The 23,528-nt window shown below is 39.6% G+C and overlaps 1 protein-coding gene across 4 annotated transcripts in view; it reads right to left on the reverse strand.

The window, feature by feature from the left end:
• AFF2 (ALF transcription elongation factor 2) overlaps positions 1–23,528 on the reverse strand; it is a 357,089-nt gene that overhangs the window by 278,900 nt on the left and 54,661 nt on the right. The window contains exon 1 of one of the 4 annotated variants that reach the window (XM_005020497.6): positions 14,437–14,680. The exons of the other annotated variants lie outside the window; for them this stretch is intronic. Coding sequence (XP_005020554.4) covers positions 14,437–14,471 — 35 coding nt within the window. The 5' untranslated portion in view covers positions 14,472–14,680. Of the gene's footprint in view, positions 1–14,436; positions 14,681–23,528 lie in introns of those variants that run through there. 4 annotated transcript variants of the gene reach the window in all.

Raw genomic sequence — 23,528 nt, forward strand, 5'->3', positions numbered from 1 at the left:
TAATGGCCCTTCAGACAGCTACCATGCAAATTTTTAGGCATCCAAATATTATTTACATCCAAAAATATATGATATGTGTGTTCGTCAGTGTAAACAAGAGACTCGCTGTGAAAATGCTTTTGATCTTTAGGACTTACAGCATGCTCTTTTTTGGTTAAATGTGCAATTCAAAACGTGCCTAATTCCTAAAATCCATATATGTGACACTGCCTGGGTTTCCATGACTACTGCTCTGAAAACCATATTAATTATTCAAGAGGTCCATGCCATTCTCCCTGCGTTCCATAAGGAATGCTGGGAAGCACTGTCTGCCTTTATAGAGCAATACAGATATTTAAAAGGGCTGCATCGCTGGCTCTAAATACCACAGATATTTTCTTACAGCACTATGACATCTGCGTGATAGGTCCCATAAATATTTTTTAAACACTCCAGTACATCAGTGAAGAGGGGGAAAAAAAAAGAAAAGAAGAAAAAAAACTCTCCTCTGCTTTTTTTCTTCTATATTTCAACAATATTCAAAAAGATGCTTTAATTCTAGTCTCTGTTTATCATCCTGATATAATCCCATTTTAAATAAAGTCAACTAGCTTGCATGCAGTAGGGATTAATGCCTGTGTTTTTTTAAAGGATATAGTTTCAAATTGTGAAACTTACATGAAATCAAATTTCTCACATCAGCTGTGACTAAGCATCTGTTTGCCATATCTGTTGATCTCTGTATGTTTTAATAACCATAATCAGCGCAAGGAACATACTTTACAGATAACGTTATCAAAACACTGTAACAAAGTAAGGAATGTCAGTGCTGAAGCAATACATACCACCGCCGACGTCCTGTCACAGCGAAACGATCAGTGCCAATCACACGGGAGCAGCGCGGGTGCATTACAGGGCCAATTACTCAGATGCAGAGAAGAAAGGAAAGTGGGCCAGATTCTGTTCTCAGTGGAAGCAAGACAATAGAGTTACCCCAGATTTATACCTGTGTGACTGAAAGCATAATCTGGCCCAGCATCAATCTTCCCGACATAGAGTCGCTCGGGATCTCTGATTGGCATATATGTAATACTCAGGCATCCCTTATGGAAAAAGTCTATAGAATGGAAGAGAAAATGATAGCTTTTCTGCAGAATTTTGTAAGTCAAACTACTATATAGAATTCCACTGCTGAGATGTATTCTAGATCTCAATTAAATGCTCTATAAGCCTTCCATACCATATCTGTAAAAATAATATTCTCTATTAATTCCTGTACGTTTAGGGAACATTCTTCTGTAAAAAGAAAAAAAATCCATTCATTTTTCCTTTCCAGAACCTCCAAGTTTCAGCCCTATTATATTCTCCTGTAATATCCATACAATACCTAAAGCCAGGATTGAAATGCGGTTGGTAAGGTAAATCTGAATTTCCCCAAAGCACAGATACAGCCTTCTGTTAGTCCTGTCACCACTTAAAAATGCCAAAATGAACAACAGGGAAAACAGAGCTCAAATTCAGAGATTCAAAGCCTGCCCAAGTCAGAATGCCACGTGCAGATCCCAGACTGACACTCCCTGAGCACACACACAGCTGTGACCAAACCAAAAAGTGCAGTAATATTTTTAGGTCTCGGGAGCCCTGGAACACGTACTGTGCCTGTGTGTGCCTCTCCCACTGTACTGGCTCTTCCCAGTGCTCCTCACCCTCACTACCTTTCATGAGCTGCTCTGCATCCCGATGTGGCTAACAGTGCAATAGGAACACGGGAACATGACCCAGGACTGAGAGACGAGTTTTGTTTGAGAATCCTGCACCAGCTACTTACCCTCCCCTCAACATCTGCCTTCTAGCCTGTGCTGGATGGAAAATCTCTCCCCCTCTGGGTACATGCTAGCACCTAGCACAATCCTCCCCCTCCTCCCTCGGTTTAGCTGGAATGGCAAGGCATTGCTATAAAACTGCTGATATACTATAACCTATAATAATTTCTAGTTGCCTACTTCCAGGATTTTTTTCCCCTTCCTCCCAAACATCTCCCTACCAGGGCACCATCATTACTATTATTATTTACTGTTCAGACTGCAGCTCTAGCGCCCACAACGTGCATGCTTTATTACTCCCAAGTTCTCACTTGCCATACAAAGTGCTCCATCCAAATACAGATAAAAAGTAATTTCCTCAAGAGCAAGGTGTGAACTGAGCATACTTAATTGTGCACTGGTATATCAACTGTATAATGTTGCAATAAAATTCCAAAACAATGTGATTAAAAATTATACCAAATGAGGATACCAAGGTGCCATAGCCAGTCAAAGCGCATTTATCCAATCTAAATTATATGCTAAGCAAATAAAATAAACATGCAATTTGCTAATTAAAGTGTACTCTCATGTATTCTGTAACCACCATAAATTATACTGCAACATTTAATTTTTTGACTGTTTAGCAAGGTTTATGACTGCTTTACTAAATTAAACACAGAATGAAAAGGGGGGAATAGTAGGAATGTGCTGCTTTTCCCCTCCTCTTTCAGTTCAGATTTCTTTCAGTAGTTTTTTTGTTTGTTTTTGTTTTCAACAATCATACCTTCCTACAACACAATCTTAATTTTACTGTGGATTTTCTTCCACTTTTACTTCCAACGCACATCTTCCACCCTGACTAAATGACAGCTATTTGTTTCTGTATATTTTCTCCAGTAGGGTAGTCAGCTCTCATTTTGTGTACCTTATTTGAATGATTCTTTAATAAGAATTCCACGTTCAATGTCCCCACACTTTGTCAATGACAATGGCTCCCCACCACCACCCCCAAACAAAACAAAGATTTTTCAATCCTTTCATCTCATCCAAAAACAGAGTGCCAAATCACAAATGGCAGCTCTCCAGTCAACGCTACGAGCCCTCCATCATCCTGGGTCTGAACGCCCGAAGGCTTTCCTGGGTTCCACTCAAGGGGAACTGTGAACAGTTGCAGTTTGTTGTCTCTTAAAATATCAGAAAAGTCTCCGGATCTCAGTGTGCCTGCCAGCCAGGTCAGCTGTATGCTGGACTCCTCAGGATCAGTGTTTTATCCCAGAGTATGGTCAGGTAAAGAGAAATGTGTGGTTGAGAAATCTGGCAGTCACTGTTCAAGCTCTTACTCTACTCAATTGCTTTGCAGCTTCTCTGAAAATTGCTCCATATTTGTGCCCAACACCTAAGGATTAGCATGCCTCCAAACCATCCATCTACGTGACTTCACAGCCTACCTATAGCTAACGCGCTCCTGCAAGTTACAGTGAGAGCACCAGTGAGTTGCAGCACCAGGCAACCCTTGTAGGTTGGCCAGCATTATCTCTACCAATAAAACAGAAATTAATGTCTGGCAGTATTAATATTAGAGCCGCTGTTCTGTACCAACAACTACCTGCAAACTCCCCAAACACCACATCCCAGTGACACACCAAGACACACAATTTACAATAATGTAAATCTGGAGTGAATTCCAGACCGTTCCGGCTTTGCAGGTATCAGCGCTGCTGGGACCGGGCTGTGCAGGTTCCAATGAACTCTGCGGTCTGAAGATGTGCAAGTCCAAGGCAACATACAACTGCTGAGACAACGCAAGACTTCTCATAATCTTAATCACCTTTACAGGTGCATGAAGTCTTTCAGTTGAAACATCAATCACCCCAGGCTGGCTGTATCCAGCCCCTTTCACAACTTACAGAGGTCTAAGTGCTTTGTTGGAAATACACAACATTAGCATCCTAATATCAGCAAATTTGTCCAAAATTTAGAGTTCTTGCAGAGCTGTTTTGTCTAGAATATTCTAGAAATGAATGCATATGCTAGGAAAAATTTGATGGTCAATACTTCACACAGAGTGGGGTTTCCTATAACAAAGCAATTGAAGAACTCTTTCTTCAACCCTTTTACTTGCACTTTATAATAATATTGTTTCATACTTGCCTTCTTTTTGGCAACTGAGATCGGTACATTTGTGCTTTGTTGGTTACAGACACCTTTTTAATTGGTATTACTTTGCTGGGAGGATCAGTATGTTAGCTGCTTTATTCACAGTGCTGCTTGATTTGCAGTTTTGCTGCAAGACTATTTTTCTTAGAAATACTCCTGAATTCTTGTCTTCAATGAAAACTGCCTCTCACTAAAACAAGGAAATAGTTTTGCTATCTAATCTGCCTCTTGAAACCTTGCCTAAAGACAACTCTTGCTTCTTTGGGAATTCATTTTTTGGGGAAAGTGGGGTAGAAATGTAATTTTTTTATTTTTTTTTTTTTTTAATTTTGCCTTTTAGACCATCCTCTTTATATATTTTTTTTCCTGATGACTGGTATTTAATAATATTGCATCTTCATTTCAATGAACAGAAAGAGAGTACATTGAAAACAAAGTGCTGTCATTTAAAAAATAAGAATATAAAAAGCAATTTATTCTTTTTACAAGTGTACAGTGATATGCTAGCTAGAAAATGCCCATTTTGCCTTGTCCATGGAAGGGGGGGGACACCATCTCTCAAACCTCTGCTTCTGCCATGCAGTGAAAAATAATTTTAAGTACTAAGACAGAAACAGTCCCTGAAAGCCTGCAGGTTTAAGGTTGAATCATGTTTTCTGCTCTCTGAATTATGTCTCCATCTGCTCTGATTTTGGGGATTGGAACCAGATCTTGGGCTAAGAAAGTTGATGCCAACAGCTTGTGGAGCCAGTGCCCATCAAAAAAATGTGGTGGTTTTAAAGCGAATGGCCCATATCAGTAAGTATTGTTAAGCCACCACTCCAATGCAGCAACACAGCGTGCTAATTAAGAGGAAGCAGCAGATGCATAATTCAGGGGTTACAAAATGGACTTAGGATCAGTGAGGTTCTAGACTCAGTAATATTTGGTCCATCTGTTTATCAGACTTCGCACATTTACATATGACCTTCTTCAATCCCTCCTCTCCTCCTGCCCAGCTCAGAAAAATCAATAGTGCTTTGTTGTAGGGTTATGAGAAATTCCAGAAGTGCAAGATAAGCTACTCTCACGGTTCAACCATAATAGCCAATGGAGTTCAAGGGAACTCACAGTTACCTGGGCTATGGCTCACTGTTCCTGGGTTATGACTTGAGGATATTTTGATGCAAGAAAAAAGAAAAAAAGTTACCATCATTTCCTTTTTTTTTTTTTGTGCAAAAGACTTACTTACCATTTCCTGGGAAGCCTTCTGAGGCCTGAACTGTTGGACAAATGGAACCAGCAAGCCCCCACCTTCTCTTCCTCCTCCTCCCACCGATATTTAACAGCAAACTTATTTTTAAAGTAAAACAACTGTAGAAAGTTGTGTTTGTTTTTTTGTTTGTTTGTTTGTTTTTTCAATTAACTCCAAAATTATTTAGAAGTAAGAGCTCACTTCATTGGAAAAAACTAAGTTACAGTGCAATTCAAGAACCTTGTTTGTATAGTGGGATTCTTCTCTGTTTTGCCATCGTAAATCCAAAGTAACACCGCAGGGCTGAATTGTGTTACACCAGATTTTCAGAAAATAAAGGAGACCGCAGCCCTGCCTGTTGACCTCTGTGGGATTTTTGCCTAAGTGATTACTGCAAGATAAAGCCTTTTGACATAAGGTGGAGTGAAACTGAATTTTAAAAGAAAAATGTGCAAGAGAAAATACAAGGCAATTATCTGATTACTAATAGGAAGAGGTACAGAGCCACAGCATATAATGTTCTAGGGATTATCCAGCTTTGAACAATGCTTGCTTAACAGCTGCTACCGAACTGTGGTTTGTGTACTTGGCAGAGTGTTTCATTAATGATAATCTACAGTGTTTACAGCCCATAGGCCTCTAAATATGTTAAGAACCTTTTTTATTTGTATTTTATAATCCTTTTCCCTTATGTTTTATGTTTTTCTTGATATTTCTGAGATCTGAGGAGGTTTATGTTTCAAAATGATTCATTCCACTCTGACAACTGCAGAGCAAGATTGCAGTAAATGTTCCCTTGTTATCAAGACTACGTATTTATAAACAGAGAGGAATACTATCTAAATTCATACCAGGGCTTGGATCACCACCAGCTAATACATTCAGATGCCAATATACAGTGCTCTATTGTTTACATGCAAAAGTAAATGTCAAACAGAGGTGTCTTTGCCAGTTACTAGATATTCCTCAGTCACTTCTTGGACCTGTCAGGTTGCAGCAAATTGAAGCTGCCTTATTTTTGACATTGCATTTGACCTGAACTTCATTTAGAGGAATCCTGCAATTATTTTAAAGGTATAGTATCGATTAAGACTTCAGTTTGTTTCAGAATTCGGCTTTCAGATCCTTGCCTGACCCACTCCTCGTGGCAAAACTCAGGTGATATTAGGAAAACAGAAGATAATTAAGAATCTAATTCCACTACGGAGGGGATTATGTATTATGTAGAACACTAGGAAGAAGATCACGATCCAAAAGCCAAGTCACCGAATTCTGGCTGTAATTGTTTTGACACATGGGATTTCGGTGGCCATGATTCTGTCATGATAAAACCAAAGCAGATTATTGCCTCAAAGCAATTAGCATAGTTAATTTTGACACAAGACAGCACACTTCTCTTTCACTATTTTCCCCTTCTTTCATCCTCTCCCCCTTTGTACCATCCCGACGCGGCTGCTTTCCCCGTCTGGGCGATGCTGAGCAGCCGGGAGCCCTCCTGCCAGCTGCGCTCCCTGGGGGACGTGGCAGTGCAAAGAGCTCCCTTCACCCGCAGCGGTACGGCCCAGAAACTCTCAGCGACGTGTTAGCCTCATTCCAACTGGTATCAGAGGGGCACAAGCACCACATCTCAAGCTGCTAGAGGGTTGTGGTTTTTTTTTTTTTTTTTTTTTTTTTTGCACTGGCCCTCCAGTGCGCCGAGCTGCTGAGCTAGGCTCACTGAAATGTACACTTGAAAGAAATTCTCTCCCCTCCTGATCACTAGTGGTTTCTATAGAAACAAGAAGGAATCTCTGTTCTTCTCTAAAATTTTCCCCTAATGCTTTTATACTGTATGAAACCATTTTTTAATTTTTTTTTCTTTAAAGATTCCACAGCTCTCCATTTATAACCTCATTTATCCAATTAAAGAATAGATTAGATTAAAAAAATGGGCATGGGGGTTAAATTTAAAGTAACACAATCCTGTGCATTAACTATCTGTGGTCAAGCCATCTCTCCTGGGTCATTTTATGGCTCAAGCATTTCAAAGTAAATAGTTTAAAACAACGGTACATCACAAGAGTTAAAAGGGGTCAAGAGGATATTTACTTAACCACTAGTTGACTTTTTAACTTAGAAATATTTCAGCAGTTACTGTATTTAAATGAAATCCATCTCCTCAGTGTCCCCATAAATTACTCTACAACTCCAGGGTTCCCATCCATGTTGCAAGTCACCACCCCAATGCCTGGAACTTCTTCTGCTTTAGATAACTGTGATGTTTGCTTGCTTTGTTATTGTGCCCTTCTCTGGAGACTGCATTTGCACAGGAATTGCTAAGGCTTGTAAATATTGTATCTGCCTTGTTGTAATCACTAGGCAAACATACTTGCACTCAGTCATATAAAAAAACCTAAGAGCTGTTGAGCCATGAAAAATTTCTCTAACAGAGGTTTGACTTCAAGAAAAAAAAATTGGAGAAGAAAACCTTCACACCAAATAGACTAACAGAGGCTATGCTAGCCAGAAACCAAAACAGCAATACAAACAAATGTTATTTGGGGTCTACTATTCCCTTCTATCAGAGGAAAAAGAAGACAATCATTTTTCACACCATAATGATGCAATATAGCATGTTTTTATAAAAACAATAATAGGCACTCATTTTCAGTGCACATAAATAACTTTCTTGTATAGTCAAGTCATATTTACTCTCACATGTTTACTTGGAAAGTTTAATATTCATGCACACACAAATCATTTACTGTGGGTAGTGAGTTGAACTCAACAGAATAGAGGTTGATTATATTAGGCAATTGCAGATGGGACCAAATGCAATCCTGATGTCACTAACGCGGCAAAGTGACGCACAGGACAGCTTCTGTCCGGCACGTCTGAAGGAGACGCTCAGTACAAACACCAATTTTGCTATTGCTATTTACTGCACCAGCACTGTCTGTCAGCAAAGATGACAACAAGACAGTCTTGGAGTTGCAATCTGAAGTGTTATTTGCTTTCCAATCTTCTGTTAGTTTGGCTGTATTTTTGCATTGTAAGAATTAAAAGTCCCCTGCAGGTGCTAAGAATATTATGAGAGCTGGAAATGAACAAACTGCTGGGTCAAATTCATCCCTATAACGGGATCCCACTATATATAACATTTAGACTTCCACCATCATGTTTGAGGATCTAGCATAATAACATGCTTGAATTCAGTCGCCTCAAAGCTCTTGGTGGGTCTTGTTAAGACTTACCCCAAAAGATATTTTTTTTCTCAAGAAGAGCAGAAAAAGAAAAACACACTGCATTTTTTTTTCTTCAACAAACAGGGTACATTACCTCGTATTTTGTAATATTTGTTTTGCTTGTTAGATTTGAGATGGTGGCTCCAAATGCAAAATCCCCAATTCAATGTAGGAGAATTGAATAAAGAAACATGCCAGCGTTGTATTTTTTTTCCAGAACAGTTAGTCCCATCATATAAATAGCTTCTTAATGTTGTTTTACATTGCCAGAGATAACTTGTACTATAACTAATGTATTTTAAGTTTCTTAGAAAAATAATTACCAAGCATTTGCTCCACCAGTAATAATCATGCTTGAAGTCATCAATTTGGAGAATAATGTTTGTTCCATTTTACTGCAGAAAAATATTTTGTGTCTACAGAAAAACATTTTTAGCATCAAATTTCATTTCACTTTGGAATGTTCAAACATTACTAGGAAAAAAACAAAACAAAACACCACCTCCCAGCCCAGACTGGCACTGCTCAAAGGCCAACATGAGAAAAGATGCATACGACTGGATCGCTTATTTCAGTGCTCAGCAGTCAATCAGTGATACACTGATATTAACAAGGATTGAAATATCGAGTGCCTGGTGATCTGCCAAAAAATCGTATGTTACCTGCTATGCGTTTTCTCTTTTTGTCTCTCCAGGGAAAAGAGCTCTGTACAGCTTCATGCACAGAAACCTATTTTAAAGGATATGCTGGTCAAAGGGGGTCCTGAAAATTTCACGTTGAGAAACAGGAAAAAAATACGTGCCGCAGCTAACTTTTACTGTCGTATCTGGAAAGCATTTAATATATTCTAAACTAAAAGTCAACACATATATGGTAGAGAGGAATGTAAGGCTTGCACTGTTAACTAATTTTTAGTTCAGAAAAGCTCTGTGAAAGTAGGAAATCTCTCTGCTGATATTGGACTCTTCCAAGGCCGCCTGGTTCCTAACATGGCAGTGGGGAAGAAAAGCCACCTTGATGCAATTACACAACTTCTAGAACAAAACCATCCTAACAAGCAGATGCTCTTTGTCGCTAACAGCAGAACATGCCTTCTTTCTTCCCCTCATTCCCAGTTTACCCCACCCAGAACTCGAGGTCCTACTTGTGTGTGACCATCTCCAGCTCTCCTGAACACGGTTAAAGGAAACCACTGCCTACTTGCTGTGGCCACTATTACGAGATTATGTAGCTAAACAAGAATATCCAGTTGTTGGTCATTGATTTATCTATAAAACGGTAACTGTAAAAATGATAGAAGAGGTTCTGTACTAGATAGTCTTGTGAAACAGTTTATTACTTAAGCATTAATGACCCGTTTAGAGGTCTTTACTGGTCAGGTAATGACCAGCTAAAGGAGTTAAGGGCCCGAGGCAAAGCACTCTAATAAAACCATGCATACAGCATGTGGTTGGTTCCTCCGAATTCTATTAGGAGAGAGGGGCATAAAGGATAATGAAAGACATGTCCAAGAGGCACTCATATCAGCCCTCTCATTTTATATCGGGCATAATGCGCGTGGCCTTATTCCGGCTGCACAAATCACGCCTTGTTTATACCACCACCCCTCTCTGAGAAGAGCAGTAACTGCAGCCAACAATGGCCAGTCATGAGATGTGAGGTGTTAAGGACCCTGTTCCTTTGGGCAAACAAACCTTCATTCAACGGAAGGAGCCCATGTTACTGTTCAAACACCCGCTATGCTCTGCACCTGCAGGGAACACACGCTCAATGCACAAGGAAGGGAGCTGATATGCTGACAGGCACCTCAGCCGCTCCTGCAGGTCCTAAATCCGACTCTAGTAGTATTAAAGGTGGAGGGATTAAGAGTTTTCTGTATTTCCAAGCAACTCTATTCAAAAACATTGACTTGAATATGAATGCCCCCTTGGTTGCCTTTTTTACTGTTTGCATTATGAGAAGAATCACATTAAAACAGGAGTGTAATATGGATCTCCCTACTCTAAGATTGAGACAAAGCAGCTGTATGTATATCTTTGCCAGTAAATGAGAAGCCAGCAGTTGGAACAATAGCCAGGGCCCTCGCTCTTGGCTTCAGAGGCAGGTAAAACACTCGGGCCCACATAACCGCATCTCGCTATTACAGCCCCACAGCATCATTGATTTCAGCCCTGATTTATGGCATCATTTGTTCCTGATAAGAGCCACTTGCCAGCACTACTCAGAAAAAGTAAAATACAATCTAGGAGCGGAAACTAGAAAGAAGAGAGGATAAGAAGAAGAAAGAACTGCTAGAGAACTCCGCACGGATTCCTGTATTTGCAGGACAAGGTGTTCTAGGCACAAGCAAACTTAATGGCTCAGCAGTTATGGCTGCATCATCAGTGGTAAAATGAGGATAAAGACCATTCTGATGACTTAGTCAAAAAGTTACTTAATTTCACTGTCACTTCTATGACTACAGTATATTTTGAATGTTTATTTTAAAAACCACTCTGCAGTGTTTACATGACTAATTATAATAGCTTCCTTAAAGTATTTCCAATTTTCTGTGTAAATAGCCTTTTAAGACATGTTGAGGCTTATTTCAGAATTTAACAATCTTTCAGAGCCATTGCAGCTAATTGTATAAATACCTATTAAGCCAAATTTAAGTTTAACTCATGTATAGAGTAGAAAAATGGTAGCTTTATACTCACACTATTCCAATTTGAAAGGTCAGATATCTCAGTGCTTTATTTCAGACCATCTGAAATGATCACAGTACAGCCTAGGCATTCACTGAGATTAAATTTTTCATCAAATAAGTGGGCAGAGCAGAAAACACACACAATATTAAACAGATATGATTATTTCTACACCTGTACACTTTGAGCAGCTCAGAATAGGAAAATAAAATTCAGGCCCTAACTAAGAGCCGATTCAGTGCGTGCACCACAAAGGCTGAATTTAAACCAGATTTATTCATTTTTAGAGCCAAATTATAAACTTTTGCAACACAGGGTTAACAGCAAAAGTGCTGACACAACAGCAAGCGTATAGTGGCGCCTGCAAGCAGCGCTATAATTAATCTAAGTGTACTGTCATTACACTAAACGCTGCTTCTGCAGGATCATTCCAAATCATGAGGCACTTTCTCTCTTTCTCAGATAACATGCAGTTTATTTCCAATCATGGGCATTTCCAGTCGTAGCATGATTTGCTAAAGGAACATTAGGTCTCAAAGCAATATCTTAATCAAATCAGAATTTTCTTCTGTAAAACAAATCTTTGGCTTTTGGAGAATTAGTAACATCTAATGCCTTAGGATAGAGATGTGAAACTGTGAGCTGAAATACGCACTGCTGGAGACCGTACTCAGCCTCCTTGCTTCTAGCCATTTACAAGTACATCTATCTAACCTCCTACCTACACACCTACACTTTATATGGTCATAAACCACCAATGCAATATCTAAATTATACCCTGAAAACTCCAGGTTGGAAATGGGTTGTATGAAAATTCACCTCATGTGGTTTATTCATTTCTGCAAGAATAGAAGGCTCCAATTCCTTTTGGATGGAACTCGTTTAAACAAAGCCCAACAGCAAACACCCATAAATTAAAGCATTATTGGTATTTATGCAAAGAGATACACGTAAACTGTGTGAATTCTGCGTAAAAGGATTAAAAAAGGAAAGCGGTAGAATCTCACACATACAACCCTAACTGCATTTATAAAGTTATTAAGTACTTTGTGAATTAATACTTTGAAGTACTACAAGGGAAGAAAAAAACATCCTGTCTGGAAACCTGTTTATTCACATTTAAGATTTTCCCTACTGCCATTCACATCCATTGAAGTAGGACTGCCCTAATAAACTAAGAAAAGATAGAAACGAAATGAATTTAAGTATTTCACTGTACCTATATGAAGCTGGTAATTTATAATAAATAGACATTTACCCAGAATATATTCCCTTTAGTTCAACATAAGCTATATTTGAAGCAATAGTCTGCCTTGGGAATTTTATGACCAAACTACTATGATTATGTTTACAGAGTTTAAACATATACATGTATACCAGAATTACTTATTCTTTACTTTTGATACACAGGTCTGTGATTAAAGAGCAATCTGAATTCTACGCTGGAATTTCTATAATAGTAATATTAACATGTAATTGCTACACTATATTAACGTAAATCACTTTGGAAAAGCATTAGAATCTTCAGTGGAGTGCTGGAAAAATTTATGTACAGCAAAATGATAAAAAAAATACACAATAAAAGTCAATGGTGAGTTTAGAAGCCGGGGTCACTGGGCCAGCACAGACCACTGCTCATTCACCATCTTTGCCCTTTGAAAACAGAGTTGCAACTCTAGGAATTAGATAAAACAACATAAGAAGAATGTGCTTAGAAGACATCAAGCAGATGTAGCACAATCATTCACGCTAAGGCTACTGTGGTGCTAAGTCAAGTTATGTTTTTCCACTAATAAATATATTTTATCTAGCAAACGAATACAACAACACACATACATACGCATATAGACTCAGAGAAGCCACAAAACATGCCTGATGACTACTCTACATTTTAAGAGTGAATAATGTGTGATCACAGACACATGGCCCTAGCCAATAGTGTGTCAAAACCTAGAGCAAAGAAGTATTAAGATTATCCTTAAGTCAGTATTAAAAATCCAAAGCACTAAGATTATTATTTCCTATCTAAAGATGGTGGTCCACAAACATTTGAAATTAGCAGTAATTTTGCTCCCCTCCTTGTGTTGGTAGTGGCATTCATGCAACTGCGCAGGCAAATAGACCAGGAACTTAATGTAGCTGCAAAGTAATTCCCTTCCTCCATGCCCCTTTCTCTCTCACACACACACCAATAGAAAAAAAAAAAAAAAGGCAGCTTTCAGCAGGATCACTTGCTTAATCTGATTCACAACATGACATCCTAAAGGCCAGCATCAGCACAAGGCAGACGGGACAAACGCATAGCTGGGGGAGGGCCAGAGAGGAAGACAGCACTCGTCCTGGCAGCTTGCACGTGTCAGATTTTAAGTGAATGACGAACCACGCCTACAATTTACAGTGTCCAGGCTGAGGGTGTTTTATGGCTGTTTAGAGAACACCCAAGGCTCATTATTCCCTTTGTCTTTTGCAACTTCTCCAACTCTGACTTTTGGAAATCCAGCCTACTTCTGGCTCAGCTGACCACTCATAAAAACACCACTGACAACTACCACTGCTGCGTCGGCGCTGGGCAGCAGCAGCACAGGCTGTCACTACAGGACTGGACCAGCCAAACTGTGCCAGCCCCGTTACAGCCTGCAGGTGTACCTGTGGCATGGAAACTCAACTGAAACAACATCCACAGAACACACCCGTGGAGTCCCCTGGGTCGCTTGATGGGGCAATTCTTCAAATTACAGAGATCTCCAGAAAGCTGCTGACAAAGAATATCCAAGGCCAATGTCCTGAAATGTTCAGAAAAGGGGTTGCCAAGGGTGCACTGTCCTCTGTTGGCTGAAAAAAGACTTCAGCTCTGAGACAAAACAGTCAAATTGTGTGGCTGACCATAGCCCACCGCTAACCGTACCCAGGTAACCCTCAACACACCCACGTCACGAGCATGCCTGACAGCACAGATGCGTGCAGCAAGCTTTAGGAGACAGAGACAGGTTTTTAGCTGCTGCCTCCACATCTACTTAACCTACCTTCACATTTTCAATGTCTTTTCCTCAGCAGTATAAAAGATCTGCTGAAATCACAAGGCAACAAATGACACAGGCAAGCAACTGACACTTCAGATACGAAGTACCCCATCGTGGTGTGGAACCACAGTCACAGGTCCTGCTGAGCCTCACGGGCAGCACGCACACCCCCGTGTTACAACAGCACCTCTCGTCTCTCAGCTGAGACTAGAAGTAATCCTGCTCATTTTATCCAATACCCATCTGCTAGGAAACACAAGCACCTCCAGCCCAAAGACCCAACCCCCTTCAGGCGAATCCCAGGGCACAAGGCTACAGGATCAGACTTACTTCTGGTGCTGCGGCTGCTGCATTTTCGGAAGCATCGTAGCTCATCTTCAGGCAGGTGCATGGAGTCCAGTTTCTCCAGGATACCTTTCCCAGGCGAGGGTGCAGGCTCTGCCCCCTCAGGGCACCAGGGGCCCCGAAGCCATGCTCTTTCTGTCCCCAGGTTATAACAGAAAAGCCACAAAGTACCATTAAGGCAGAAACATTTTGTTGAGGGTTTTGCTACTTTTAAGGAAACATGATGGGCTCAGACATCTCGCATCAGAAGAGGGCTGTAGGCACCAGATCATTAGTGGGCAGATACAACCCTGAGTCAGAGCCTTATGCCAGCCCTAAAAGGCAGGAGCTCAGACATCACTGTGGAGCTTACATTTGCTAGTGGCTAAATCTAGTGATTAGTCAGCACCGAGAGCTGCTGAATCACTCTTCAAAGGCACCTATCTCTCTGCTTACATCAGCTACGCAGCCGCTGCACTTCACTGAAACAGGCTGGGCTGCCCATCTGTGGCTAGGACCCTTTTACAAAGCTTGCACGATGCCCAAACTGCAACGCAAACAGCTGACCCCTGACCCACCGCAACGTACACGCTAATAAATTAACAAGACTGACAGGCACGGCAAAGGATGCATGATGGCTCATATGTAGTTCGTCTATTTTTTCTGATAAAATAATTTCAAATGGAATGCGATATTTATCTTTCATCTTAGCAATCATGAATATATTTAAACATCTTTTAAAGTTCTTGTCAATTCAGAATCCATCTGTCATTATTAATTGTTTGGGTGTTAATTATTTGTGATTAAAAACACGTAGGCATTGATATTCATACAAGACAAATGACATACGAAGCAGATGAGACAATTAGCATGAATTACTTCAATAACCCTGAACTCCCCCAAATCTTTGCATCATTAAAAGCTGTCTTTGATTAACAAATATAATAATAAAAAAATCATGAGATTAATCTATTTTATTACTGTGATTCTTTAACACTTTTACTGACCATGACAGACTTCACCTGACTAAATCTGAATTCTGTCAACTCTCATCGTAACAAAACCCAGTCTTAGAGATAAGGTGCTCTCCACAGGGGCTAAACAAAAGCAAATCAATATTTTCTAGCTAAAGGACAATCTTTGAGTCAAGATCTGTGTGAGGAAAATCTTTACCCAATTCTTAGAGGAAACTAACTACTTAGAAATACATAATAAGTAATTAAACTTATTGCTTCAGAATTTAACAGGAATTTTTAAAACAGTGGCAATTATTTTCTCATGCCAGTGGATGAAAGTCTCATGGTTATGTGTTAGCAGCACTTCAACTAAAAATGATTCATGCAACAGAAAACATTCGTAAAATAGAACAGAAAAAAACTAATAAAGTAAAACTTCTGCTCCTCAGTGATAAAAGCAAACAAAAGACATATTGCTTTACAGGGGTTTTGTCCGTGAGAGAATTTTGGTACTGCTCTAGTAACCACTTTGACAGAAAATGGCCGTTAAGCCCTATGTAAAGAGTATCTCTGAAATTTTTCTTCTGTTTTTGTTTCCTTTTTATATCTGAAATCAATTAAACAATAATTAAAAATTGATTTTGAAATGCTTAATCCTGCACATTTCTGCACTTTTTTTTTTTTTTTTTTTTTTTTTTTTTTGCTTGTGGGGAGACTTAAATATCACCGAACAAAATCCTCACGACTTTTCTTACCAAACAGGAGGATTTATAAGAGACAGAGAGGCAAATCCTACTCTTCTTATTTAGAGGAGTGCTGCTATCACAGTCAACAGCACTGCGGCATCTTTAAAAGCAACACAGCTTACACCGTATCACTGGAGTCAACAGGAGTGCCCGAAGGATGACAAACAGAGCTATGTTTCTGAAGTACTGTAACACCTAAACAGAGACAAATTAGACACACTTAGGGGAGGCGTGTATAAGTAAGGTTACGACAGTTCCGCAGAATGTCGCAGTTCGGTTCAAATCCTCAATCTGTCCACTCACAGCGTGGCAAAAAGTCAATACGTGTATTGCAGGAACTATCAGTAACTTCCCCACTAAATCCTGGTTGTGCTACAAACATGGGAATTTTCCAAAAGACATGGGTTACATCCAGCAAGCAGAAACATCTGATATGTCTGTTCTTGAAGGTTGCGAGAAGGACCTCCTCTGACCACGAGAGGGAGAATTGAATCATACACATTGTTTATTCACATCTATTTCTTTCTCAAACCAAGCTCAGGAGGAGCACACTTCGTAAGTTCAATACAGCCAGGCGACCCACCTCCCAGCAGTGGGATCCCTGCCTACACACACTTAACGGGGGCTCGGGAAGCGGTGTGAACAAAACCAAATCCCAGAACATCTCTTTTACGGAGGGATGTTGAAGCAGAGTCAGGAAGGGTGAGGTCACTGAGGACACGCTTCTTGAAGGCAAGTTGGATCTGAGTTTTCATAAGGATCTTAGACTCCTGAAAGTTGCAACTAGGATTCTGAGGTTTTAGCTGTGCTGTGCTTTGTCTTTTTCACCTCAAAATAAGGTTACTGGTGTACGCTGCCTGTTTCTGTAGCCCCACTTCATGGGTGCCACTGGTGCTCCAAGTGTGCATGGGCTGCTGGCTAACTTTCAGGTGGGACTTCAGATGTTGGGCTTAGCTCCTGGCACTCTGCTAGCCTGGATCTCACCTACTAGGAAGTCTCCTAATCATCATATGGAAGACAGCAACAATTATGACCTGAGCTCCTCCAAAAAAAAATAAAAATAAAAAAAAAGATTGGGAAGGTCCTGATGACAGAGTATTTTCCATGAAAAACATGAAACACTGAAACATGACCTTTCCCTCAAGGCTGCAGACCTAGAGTTTGCTGATAACCTTTCAGGCCTGCTGCAAAGAGCAACTATTTTCTGGGCCACCAGGGAAGTCACAGACTGAGGGATGAATGAGATTGTCATGAGAGGTTTATGTTTATTACATCCATTGCTGCTGATAGCAATAACTAAGAGGAGTCCCCACTGTACAAGCCTTTGCAGATCTGCAATAAGTTCTTATGTTCTGGTTATGTTTCAGCGCTTGGAGAAGTGCAGAGTAATGGAGGTAAATAAATAAATTACAACATATGTTTTTTTTTTTTACCCTGCTTCAAAACACAATCCTAGTCCTCATTTTTCAGAATCAGCCATTACTCACGCTCACTCCTGAGGATCAGCTTTATTTACAAAAGAACTCATAACCATATGACATCGAGCCTATCTCCTAGCCTCCCTATGTTATTTGTGACTGGAATAATCACAGAGCATTTATAAGAAATTTGAGGCAGTATTAAACGCAGAGCATATTTTGGGTTTTGGCCAGGATGTCTGGACCTTTTACTGTACTCAATCAAATATATTATGCTGATCTCCAGCCAGCGAAAGGAGATGGGAAGAAAGCTCTGTTCAGCTGAAGAGCAACACAGTGGATGTGACTGGGACCCAAACATTATTTGTCAGCAGACAGATGGGGAAGCCCCATCCCAAAGCAACGTGTAATGAACAGCTACTGATGGCATGATCGAAACAGGCAATACGTGTTTACATTCTGCTGCTCCCGAGGCATGCAGTTATTTTTCTCCCTTGGATTTTGAATTCCTTTTTCTTTCCAGAACATGGCTAAAATCTAATCCTACATACTGAAACTACTTACAAAAGCCAGCTTGTATCTGACATGCAACAGCAGTACAGGAACACCTGAGCCACATTTACTATGCCATTGCAGCTGCGACAAAATTAATGAGCTGACCTATATGAGAAAGGAGTCAAAACAAGCTTTTCCTGCACAATGGCAAAAGCTTTGTATAGAAATAGGTCTACTTAGATTATTCTATATTATAAAGTTACATATACTTAGGCACAGGAAAGAGGATTTTGAAATTCAAACTGTGTAGGACCAATTGCTGTTAAATTAATACTCCACAGCTGTACTGAACCTCGGAAAACACACCACTCACCCACTCATTTTCCAAATGTGCAGGGAAAGCAGCTGCAACTACAACATCACCCTGTGTGATGCTACAAAGAAGCATCTCAAGAACAGATGAGCGTACTGTACACACATGGTAATATACATGAGATATAGCATGCATATATGACTATGTAGTGCATTTATGTATCTCCTGTGGGAGCATATATTCATAAACAAAACCAGCACCTGCAAAGGCTGTGTATACCCATACATGTACAGCTATATGTGAGTCTCCTATAGCCAGAACCCTTCCTTCCTAGCACACATTTTGGACTTTTTTATGGATGGTGACCTAGACAAATGCATACAATGCACGCAACAATGGTGTTCAATTAGGTATTAGGAATGGGTTCATTTAGGTGAGCGTTTTTGGAAGCTCAAAATCTGCAAAGAAATTGTAGCGAGTTTTGCAAGTCACGCTGAAAGCAGAAGTTCTCAATGGATCGGTTAAGCCAGCCAGTGATACTAGAAAATACTGATGCCAGCACTTCTGATAAGCAGGTTAACCTGTAATGCTTCAACTACTATCCTTGGTGTCACTAACTGCTTCATCCTGAGTGTAATTGACTCCAGGGGAAAACAAAAGAGGGGATTTTGTTTTGTTTTGACAAATCCACTGCAAGGCACCACACTAAGGTGCCAAAGGCTACTTTGTATTTACAATGCTGATGATACGCACAACTCAGAAGTTTCCTGACCTCAAGTACAAACACAACATGAAAGGTGATATATCAAACTGACACTATCACAGCCAGGAAAAAAAAAGAAGAGAAAAACACCTCAGATTTATACCAGGCTTGCCTGCCTAGCATAAATACTAACATCAAGCTATGCAGGCTTTGTTATACAGCTGCTTAAAAGTTCTGCGAAACAGCACAAGGGCAGAACAGTCCCGAATCAAATGGAAGGCATTTCCAAACATAAAATTATAGGAAGTGGAGAAAGAAATCTGATGAACCTGGAGAGGAACTTTAAGTTTACGTAAACCACAGCACATTCAGCCCTCACTTATCCTGTTCACATCTCCATTCCCTATCCTGCACCTCCAACCTGCAGGCCAGTGCCCCCCTCTATTTGTTGTGCCTATAAATTTTTTTCCACCATACCCTTGTGCATGCGAGAGCCCTATCCCTGAAACAGTTTCAGAGGATTTCAAACAAACCCTTAAAACAGAAAGGGTCTGAAACCAGAGCTTCTTTCAACTGAGGCATTAACAAAACAGATCTTAGCCCAAAACAGGCCTTCCTTTCCGCCCCCCCCCCCCCCAAAAAAAAAAAGTTCCTGTTCATTACCTGGAATCATACAGTGTTCTCGCACACATCTTTGAGGTCCCCCCTCTGTACACTGGGGGTATTTTAATTGTTTAGAAAGAGCATTCATCCATTTTGTCACAGCTGTATCTCAATCGATTCCAAAGGCCAAAAGCTGCTAGCTGTACTCCAGGATGCAGTACAACCGAGGTGAAAGGAAATATTTATGTAAGAAAGTAGAGATAGATAAAAATAGCATTCCGTAGTATCTAAATGAAAGTAATAACAAAGAAAATTTTGTAGCTGTAATTGTACATAATGTCCAAATGACCCATTAGGAGACAGACATTAAAAGAAGTCAGTCACTTTACAAAAGATAACATAAAAGCATTGACCGTGAGTGGGCATAAAGTAAAAGCAGAGATTTAGAAATTTTGTAGTGCTTTCTATATCTTTTCACACAGCATAGTCTTATCGTGGGTATTTTGAAAATATTAATGCTAGTAACATGGATGTAGTATTGCATTTCCTCCAAAGAACATACATTTGAATAACAGAATATATAATATGAGCTCTGTATCGTAATTTAATTTAACCATGAAACCAATTTCTGCCTTCAACATTTTATGTTTTACAGTATGAAACAGAACATTATTTGCTGTAATGTAGTTTATTTAACCTTAACCTGATGTGGTGCAACAGTGAATACAGATACACTCAAAATGTTAATAATATGACACGCCAAGCTGATTAAAATTTCAATTGTGTTTCCTCCGTCTCCTTTGGAAAGTTAATGAATTAATGAATCTTTAAAGGACAGTCAGGGAGGCCTTAAAAAGAAGATGCCTTTTTGAGTAAGGAGAGAAAGTGGCAGATTACAACTTAATGGCTTCAGAATAATGGTAATTTCCCTATTTTCTTCACTTGCCTTAGCTCAGCTAATGGCTTCATTAGTGTCCACACTCTCAAACGAATAATAGAGGACCATGTCACATCCATCTTAGTCACATCACAATAAAACCGTTAAATACAATTCAGCTACCTGCCTTCTGCCAGTCTGTGCTATGAGGCAGAATTAGCAGCACAATCAATACAGAATCCTGGTATTAGATTCTTTTTCTTTTAAAAATGAAGTGTATCATCAGGTATAATCATGTATTGCTATTTAACTGTATTGCAAATTTTATGCTAATAAGGTAACTATAGTTACTCAGAAAGGACAGAAAATGAAAGGGAAAAGATATCCTTACTTTACATCTATTGATGAAAAAAAATAATAATAACACAGCTCTTTATTTGATAAAATTGACGGATTACCTCAAAGTCAGCACAGACATGTCAAGTTCCTCCTGACATCCCAGATACCAAATCATTTCACAAACCCGGCTAATTAAGCAGCTAAAAACCTCCTTGGCTTTAGCTACCTCTGTCTTGGGAGAAGAGATTCCATTGAACCAATTAAAACTTTTGGAACAGATTCAGTGTAACCGAATACAGCTCCAGCAAAAGGTATGAAGACTGATGCAACAAGTTCACAAACTGACCTCACAACTCCAGAAACAAAAGGGAAATCTGACTTTTCAAATACGTTAAAGGTTTTTAATTTACAAAGAAGTTCAATTTCAATTATTTTTTATCATTATTTTTAAATTAAGTTTAAGCAGCACTGTTCTTTTTACTCATTATACAGTTTGGCTACCCTTTGCAACGTGAAATTTGTTTAAGCATATTTCTCTCATTATATACATATTTCATACAACAAACAACATGCAGGCTCTAACAATAGTGGTTGAAACACGCACACTTGGCAAAATGTAATGCCCACGTACTATTATCCTGTACTTTTTATCAGTGGATACCAAAGGAGCAAGCTCCAACTTCTACCCAGCTAAACTGCAGCTGGCAGCAGCACACAGGTACTGGGGGGCATGGGGAATGGCCCACTTAATATATAAGGAAAATCTCAAATGCTTCAGGCAAAATTGTGTTCTCAGATCCACGGCGCAGATCCCGACTCCTGTGTTCTGCCCCTTCCTGACCCAAGCATCTAGCGCTACCAAAAGCTGCTACGGACATGTAGAGGCAGAGGTTTCCTGGATCATACCAATCTAAGGCAGGATTTTGCAGAGATTTCCTGGACTGATTCCCTCGTTCTCTCCGCATAACCCTACCGTAACCACATCCAACTGACGTCCAGGAAGAAACTGCTTTTGTAAATCTTAGAATACATGAAGTGCCGGGCGTCTGCGCTTGTCAGCTGAATAAATTCTTCTGACAACATAAATCTGATCCCACTGAGAAACCTTTTTTAAAATACATTATTGACTAAAAATATTTATATGCAGCACTTTTCCTGTTAGCAAAGGTAATATATTAACTGCTTTGCCATTACTGCGAGTAACTTCAGGCCTAAGATAAAATATTTTTGTATGCGTGCTATATATCCCTTTTGATTTAAAACATGATGTCGATATTGTACTAAATCACAGCTGAAGTCCCAGCCTTAAACAGATCTTGAGTGACACCTGCATTCTGAGTTTTTATGAGCAGTTAAGCAGTGATGAGGCCTTAATGAGAAGTACTGCTTTCAAAGTATGCAGCTATGGGTAAACATGAAATATCCTCTTTTCATATTATGACTGTTAATCATTTTAGTTCTTAGATGTTATTTTACAACAGACAGATGGAAGAAGCACAAAAGATCTCCTACTTCTTGTCTACCCTCAGGATTCTAAAACCATACAAATAAAAATAAACTCATGGCACAATCAAGAATCAAAACCTGACGTAGTTGGGCTACCAATGTATTTCTCAGAAGACCAGCTCACAGCTCTCTGTGGAAGGTGTTACTCTCAACATCCCAGTTCACAATCTTGGTCTAAACAAATTCCCCTCAGAACAAATGTGGAAAGCTCCACAAATACATTTGTCTGTTAGACCTCAGAATTTGCTTAAAAACATCACTTTCTATTCAGACACCAACTTTCTATTACACATGTGCCCCCCTAGGGCACTGATTAATTCTCTGGGCACAGAAACTTCATCTACAAACAGGCCAAAACTACTGGTTTGTGACTCAAGACGTAGCTGCCACATCAGCATTATAGCAACACCAAGCACAGGAATATCCAGATGTGACCTTTATTTGACATCAATTGGCCAAAGTATTGCCTTTGTTTGTTTGTTTTTAAATGTAACTTTAAACACATAACTGAAACAGAACATTTAAGAATACAACCATACTTTTAACATTTGCTATAGGCATGCTTAAGAGTTCAAAGTTAACTTTTTCCTGCTCACTGCACCTTTAAGATTTCTGCATCACCCTCTCATTCACTTAGCTGCCTGTAGGAAGAATATCTCATTGCAAGGTAGAAGAGGCAGGAGGGAGATTGCTATTTGTAGGTAAGTTAGGCAAGAAAGATGCATTTACTACTTTCCTGTTTTAACCAAGCAGTTTTACAGACTACAGGTCCCCTCAGAGTAAGCTTGCTTAGCATGCAAGTACATTATCTGCCTAAACTCTGCTTTTCTGATTAAAGTTTTGTATTTAATTAAAATTGACTTTAATTAAAATGCAAATATTCTAGGACTTCAACAATAAATTGTTTACACTAGACTGAGAAACAGCCCTCAAAGGCTTTGGAAAAAAATAGTTTCAATTGCAAGCTGTATATTCAAACCTCACTGCTCAGTGAAAATGGGTAAAGATCCTTTTTTTCTCCTATTGGCTTGATCTTTTTTAAACAAATGGAAAGATATCCCAATTTGTATCTAGAATTCAAATAGAAAACAATCCCCAAACTTATTGGCTGTTGAGCAAGCAATTAGGCCAGTTCAGAACAT

Source organism: Anas platyrhynchos, chromosome 10 (genome assembly GCF_047663525.1).
Source record: "Anas platyrhynchos isolate ZD024472 breed Pekin duck chromosome 10, IASCAAS_PekinDuck_T2T, whole genome shotgun sequence".
Taxonomy (NCBI): domain Eukaryota; kingdom Metazoa; phylum Chordata; class Aves; order Anseriformes; family Anatidae; genus Anas; species Anas platyrhynchos.